Genomic DNA, 7,500 nt, shown 5'->3' on the forward strand with positions numbered 1-7,500 from the left:
CACCTTGCTTTTACCCACATTTACCTTCAACTTCCTTCTTTCGCACACCTTCCCAAGTTCTGTCACTAACTTCCTCAATCCCTCCTCTGATCCTCCTACAAGCGCAGTGTCGTCAGCAAACAACTACTGGTTTATCTTCCACTTTTCTCCATTTTCTTTAACCATCTCCAATCGCCAACCCACTACCCTTGCATTTACCTCTCGCACCACCCCATCCATTTATAAATTGAACAGCCAAGGCGACATAGCACATCCCTGACGAAGTCCCACCTTTACCTCAAACCACTCACTCTCCCCATTCCTAATCCTAACACAAGCTCTACTACTCTCGTAAAAACTCTTGACTGCTCTTAAAAGCATCCCTCCTATCCCATATATCTGCAATACCTCCCACAGTGCCTTCCTGCCTACCCTGTCATAAGCCTTTTCCAAATCCATAAAAGCCCAAAAAACATCCTTACCTTTTCCTATATTTTTCTCACATATATGTCTTACCACAAAAATCTGATCCACGCAACCCCTACCTGCCCTAAACCCACACTGTACCTCACCAATTACCCCCTCTGTTTCCTTCCTAATTCCCTCAATCAAGAGTATGGACATAGATAAAAAAAAAAATGGGAGTTGGAAAACGTCACCAATTAAAAAAAAAACACTTTCAAGTTTATCATCTACGGTTACAGAACATGAGGAAGAGACTATTACCGGACATGGTATCAAACACCTTTTTAGAAAACAAATGTCAAACAGATACGGGTAACCACTTTTTCAGACACAAACGCACACGTGCAGTTAAACCCATTTGAATTTTACAGATGTCTTTTCAAAATATGACTAAAGAATAATCGTAGATTCCATACATATCTGGACTTTTGAAAAATCGTTTGCCCTCGATCCAAACGAGAAAGGACTCGCCTCATTTTGCTTGTTATTGAAGACTACGTGCACGTCAGTCATAAAGTTTCTGAATGTAAAGGAAATGATGATAAGCGTGCAATGTATATCAATAGAATTACTCTTTTAATACGCTCAGAACAAATAATATCTAATCGTATTGTGTGCAGTAAAGTGATTACGTAAAGATAAAATTCCCATTCTCCTTCCCCCTTTCCCTTTTTCTCCTTATCCTTCTCTCCTTCTCCCTCCCCCTTACCTTCCTCCTCTCCCTCTCCTTCTCCTTCTCCTTCTCCCTTTCCCTCTCACTCTTCCTTCCCTTCCCCTCTCCCTTCCCCTTCCCCTTCTCCTTCACCTTCCCCTTCCCCTTCTCCTTCCCCTTCCCCCGTTTTCTATTTCTATCCACTTCACCTTTTCTTTATCTTCCACCTCCCCCCCATCCTTTCCCTGTTCATTCTTCTCCCCTTCTCTTTCTTCTTCCCTCCACTCCCCACTATTACTCCCTTTGTTCCACTTCCACTGTTATACCTTACTCCCTACCCATGCCCCTAACCCACGTCCCTAACCCCTGTCCTTATCATGCTCCTTGTCCTTGTCTTACCCCTACAAATACCCCTGCCATTGCCATTATCCCTATCCATCCCTAGTTCTTTCCTTACCCCTACCCGTGTCCTTTCCTTACCCTTCCCCTGCCTGTGCCCCTACCCCTGCCCCTGTCCCTTCCTTACCCCTACCCCTGACCCTTTCCCACCCCTGCACCTACCCTACCCATGCCCCTGCCTGTACCCCTACCTCTTTCATACCCTTCCTATACCCCTACCCCATTTCTTTCCCTATACCTTCCCCTTCCCTACCCTACCCCTGCCTGTGCTCTTGCCCCTTAACCTACCCTTACCCCTGCCTGTGCCCCTACCTCTGCCCCTTCCTATGCCCCTACTCCTACCCCTTCCCTAACCCTGCCCCTACCCCTACCCCTGCCCCTGCCATTACCCCTGCCATTGCTCAAGCCCCTACCTTTGCTCCCTGCCCCTCTCCCTATTTGATCCCTTTACTCCTCACAATCAACCTTTTCCTTGTACCATCCGCCACCTCTCCCTCCCAACCGCACTCACGCTCATCCTCACGGACGCACAAGCTCTTCGTTAGGTCGGCGACGTGTCAAGAGGCGCGCTCGTCTTATCTATTGGGTTTACATAGACACTATTATTTCGCCCCCTCCCTCAAAAGCTTGTTAACGGCGGCCCTTTTCATCGCGTAGATTATTCCGATATTCCAATACAGGAAATTTATTTATTCTGTTTTTTTTTGGGGGGGGGCTCTCTTCTCAATGTGTCTCTCCATCATGTCTGTTTTTGTTTTTTTCTAGATTATTTTCATATTGAAGCATATTCTGTGGTGTTCTAATGATTTTTATTATCATCATTATTGTTATTATATATATGTATATATATATATATATATATATATATATGTATATATATATATATGTATATGTATGTATGTATATATATATATGTATACATATATATACACACACACACACACACACATATATATATATATATTATATATGATATATATATAAATAAATATATGTATATGTAAATGTATACTTGTATATCATACATATATATATATATATATATATATATATATATGTATGTATATATATATGTATATATACATATATATATATATATATATATGTATATATACATATATATATATAGATGTATATATATATATATATCACTGGTGAGAAATGTAGTAACACATTTGTAAATTACAACTAACACCACAGTCAGACGAAAGAAAGTTGCGTAAGCGAAACTATATGTTTCGATTGCTAACTGCAATCTTCTTCAGTAGTACAAAGTGGAAGGAGGATACTATCTTAAATAGCAACCTCTTACAAAGGGAAGGGAACTTGGAAAATAATAAACGTCACTACCCCAACCCCATGTGACCTGAGGATGACATGAGGTCGGGTCAGGGAGAGGGGGAGGAAACTTGTTGACAATATGTTTGGTGATGAATAGTCCTGATATAATGTCTGGGGTCCAGCTTGCTTTTATTGTTTTTAGAAAGAACACCCATTCAGGAAGTTACCTTCATTTCTTCAGTCATCACCCAGATCACATTAAAAGGAGTGCAGCTTCGGGACTTTCTCTCCGAGCCTTTAGGACTTATAGCCCCCAATTTTTAGAACATGAATTAACTTGTATCAGGTCCCAATTAACAAAATTAGCTTACCCTCATTGGTTCCTGGATAAAGCTCTCAGCCAGGCCAGAACCAGTTTTTTTCAATCCCCCCTTCCACTAAGCCAAAAGAAAGACAAAATCCCTTAGTCATCCCCTTCTCAGAGTACATCAGTTATTTGTCCAAATTTCTTCCCAAAGAGAAGGTAAATTTAATCCATAATTACCCTAATACTATTAATAGAAAATTTGTTAATGTTCACCAGAGGTTGAGAGAAGATCATATCCCAGGTGTTTACTCCCTTCCACGTAAAGATTGCAACTTTTCATACATAGGCCAGACGGGTAGAGACTTAAGGACAAGATTGAATGAACACAAGAGGTCGATTAAGTATGGCCAAGAAAATTCAGCCGTTTTTCAACACGCAAATAAATTTAATCACCGGATGGACTGGGAGAAATCTGACCTTTTTTATAAATCAGGCTGTGGGTTCAGAAGGAAAATGGTGGAATCCACATTAATTGAATATCTGCCCACGATGAACATTTCTAAGGGTCAATGGACCCCAGACATTATATCAGGACTATTCATCACCAAACATATTGTCAACAAGCTTCCTCCCCCTCCCCCTGACCCGACCTCATGTCATCCTCAGGTCACATGGGGTTGGGGTAGTGACGTTTATTATTTTCCAAGTTCCCTTTCTTTTGTAAGAGGTTGCTATTTAGAATAGCATCCTCCTTCCACTTTGTACTACTGAAGAGGATTGCAGTTAGCAATCGAAATATATAGTTTCCCTTACGCAATTCTTTCTTTCGTCCGACTGTGGTGTTAGCTGTGATATATATACATACATATATACACACACACACACATATATATATATATATATATATATATATATATATGTATATATATATATTGATTTAAACTATGACAAATGTAACTGAAGGCGGAGAAAATATACGAGAAATAATGGAAGAATTACTGCCTTAACGTTTCGACCCTTAGGGTCTTGACCCTAAGGGTCGAAACGTTAAGGCAGTAATTCTTCCATTATTTCTCGTATATTTTCTCCGCCTTCAGTTACATATATATATATATATATATATATATGTATATATATATATATATATATATATATATATATATATATATATATATTATATATATATATATATATATATTGGGGGTGGGTATGCAGATTTTCATGAATATAAACTGAGTTAAACACAACAGCATTTCCACAATTATTAATCTTCTTTCTGATGCTCTCAATTCTTTTGACAATAGGTCTTGCTTCAGGAGGATGAACAAAGACAAGCTGTCCACAGTTTTGCAGCTCTTACTGTCAGGAAGAAAAACACATCAAAGGAACTGTGAACCGGTGGTTGAACATGATAAACTAAATGTAATAAATTTCTACAACAGCCCTCGCTCTTGTACCCTTGTTATGAAGAACAATCTGTCCGGTAGCTGTGTGATTTTGTCTGAGACCAGTGCCATCTATGAATATCGTTATACCTCTGGGGACTGCGCAGCCTTAATTCTGCTGACATTGGCCATACAACATTTCACCTCAGTAGGCGATTCTCCCTACATTTGCAACAAAGAACAATCAAACATCATCTACAATACCACTAGGCGGAGCTTAATAGACGACTGTCAAGAACACAAAGATAGTCACACACTTCAACAAAACAAATGGTTTGAAAAAGTTGAAAGCTATCTACGTAAGGGTACGAGCTCCAGTCAATAATATACAATTCAATATGACTGCAATCCTACCCCTCGTCCACCAGGCATCGACGCAGCGCTCCCCGACTCAACCCCTTCCTTCTCCTCCTCCATCTTCCCTCTCCCCCTCCTTCGCAACTTGAGGTCCCAGCCTTGAGACGCTCCCTGAGATTCAGGTCTCCGAGTTCCCTGGCTGTCAATATTTAATTCTATGTTCCTTGTGTATAATTGTCAATTGTGTACTATGTATCTGTGAAAGGCTGTAATTCGTTTATTCTACTATGAAGATGACACCCTTTAATCGAAACATTAATTGAAAATGGAAGACGGCTTGTCTTTGCCCATCCTCCCGAAGCAAGACCTACTGTCAGAAAAATTGAGAACATCGGAAAAAAGATTAATTACTGTGAAAATGATGTTATGTTCAACTCAGTTTGTGTGTGTATATATATATATATATATATATATATATATATATATATATATATACATATATATATATATACATATATATATATACACACACATATATATATATATATATATATATATACGTGTGTGCGTGTATGGGTGTGTATATGTTTTTTTCGTGTTTATTCTGTGTTTCTTCTTCCACGGTGTATCCTTCCATCAGAACGCTAATGATCTATGTTTCTTTCCCTCCGTCAGGAAAGTGGGGGCGCGGCCAGCAGCATGTCCCCGCGGTCGTCGTCCCTGCGGCGCACGAAGGCCAATGGCTCCACGCACACGTCCCTCGAGTCGCGCCCTTCGACGGGAGAACCTCCGCCCAAGAAATCGAACTGGGAAGTGATCGAGCACTACCACAAGTCCGGGCTGGTGGGCACGTCGTCCACCTGCGCCAAGAACCAGGTGGAGGAAGCCCGGGTGCAGGAGGATGCCGAGAGCGTCCTGATGGGGACCAGGAGCTGGTGGAACGTCTGCGGTCTGTGCACGCGCGTCTTCAAGTCTCACCAGTTCAAGAACATCCACGTGGAGGTTCTGTACCAGCGCTACTTCCTGCGCATGAACCAGTCCAACATGACCTCCCTCCTGGGTCTCCTCATCGTCGTGGTCCTCGTCATGCTCTGCCTCACGTACCTCCTCGACACGTCGTACCCGAAGATGGACGGCATCGTCCTCGGGGGCTTCCTCGTCCTCTACTTCATTCTCGAGATCCTCCTGGCCCGGTGCGTCAGGCTCAACGAGGTCTACCTCCAGATCTTCTCGTATTTTGTCCTCGCCTCCTTCCTCGGGCTAGTCATCTTCATCGTCTTCAATACACAACTGCACACAGCCTCGGGAGGGGTCTGGGCGACCCTGTTCTTCATCTACATGACCTATACACTCCTCCCGCTGCGGATTCCGGAGGCGGCCGCCGCCGGCGTCATCCTCTCCGTCACCCAAATCGCCTCGGCCTCCGTCGTCAACAAGGAAGACCCTTACTTATGGAAACAGGTACGTTCCCTTATTTTTCCAAAAGGGTCATGTTACACACACACACACACACACACACACACTTCCTCTCTCTCTCTCTCTTCCTCTCTCTCTCTCTCTCTCTCTCTCTCTCTCTCTCTCTCTCTCTCTCTCTCTCTGTCTCCCTCTCACTCACCCCCTCCCCTTCTCTCTCTCCCTATCTATCTATCTATCTATCTATATATATATATATATATATATATATATATATATATATATTTATATATATATATATATATATTTATATATATATATCATATGTGGAAGACTATCATAATTACGTATATACTTGGACGTACTCATTTTCTCAAACAGAGTAAATAGAGAATAGGAAAGAGGAGGCTTGGAGGCTCAGTCAGAATTTTTTAAACTCTCCTTTGACTATTCATTATGTGAACAGGGCGCTTGTTGCTCGTTATTTCACCATTTTTGCACAGTGATTACTTTGCGGAATTATTATAAGTTTTGAAAATGTGTGAAATACTCATAAACAAACGTTATATGTGTTTAGTAAGGTTTGCTGAATGCTTCCTGTGCGTGTGCGTGTGCGTGTCCGTGTGTGTGTGTGTGTGTGTGTGTGTGTGTGTGTGTGTGTGTGAGAGAGAGAGAGAGAGAGAGAGAGAGAGAGAGAGAGAGATTCGCCATGGTCTTGGCTCACGTGCTGGACTCGTGATCAACAGTTATTACCCTTCCGGATGAAAGCTTAGAGCTCATGTATGCCTGATCTGTGGGTAATTGTGTGATCTTGTACACACACGCACACCCAACTCCTTGCCCACGAGAGTTGGAGTGCCGGCTCGCAGTGCAACGATGTTGAAAGTACTTCAGCCCTAGGCGAGAATCAAACTCGGACTACTAGATTAGTGGTTACGAACGGTACCACTGCGCTGTCAAGCCGTGTACCTGTGTGTGTGTGTGTGTGTGTGTATTCACTTGGTCTTTGGATCACGTGTTGGACTCGTGATCGACAGCTATTTCCCTCCTGGAAGAGAGCTCAGAGCTCGTAGGTCCGATCTATGGGTAATGCTATGACCTTGCACACACACACACCCCCAACTCCCCGCCCACGAGAGTTGGAGTAACACCCCTCAGCGCTGCGATACTGATATTATTTCAGCCCCGGGCGAGGGTCGAACCCGGACCTCCGTAGTGGCAGGCCAGAGCTCTAACCACAGCGCCATGTGTGTGTGTGTGTG

At 42.6% G+C, this 7,500-nt stretch overlaps 1 protein-coding gene across 5 annotated transcripts in view; it reads left to right on the top strand.

The window, feature by feature from the left end:
• The window catches only part of LOC143021080 (adenylate cyclase type 6-like), a 733,530-nt gene that overhangs the window by 421,602 nt on the left and 304,428 nt on the right, over positions 1–7,500 (top strand). For all 5 annotated transcript variants that reach the window (XM_076178342.1, XM_076178341.1, XM_076178340.1 and 2 more), the window contains one exon: positions 5,501–6,286. In XM_076178342.1, coding sequence (XP_076034457.1) covers positions 5,525–6,286 — 762 coding nt within the window. In that variant the 5' untranslated portion in view covers positions 5,501–5,524. The remainder of the gene's footprint in view (positions 1–5,500; positions 6,287–7,500) is intronic.

This window comes from Oratosquilla oratoria, chromosome 41, assembly GCF_046742065.1.
Source record: "Oratosquilla oratoria isolate Oo_2021 chromosome 41, ASM4674206v1, whole genome shotgun sequence".
Classification (NCBI taxonomy): domain Eukaryota; kingdom Metazoa; phylum Arthropoda; class Malacostraca; order Stomatopoda; family Squillidae; genus Oratosquilla; species Oratosquilla oratoria.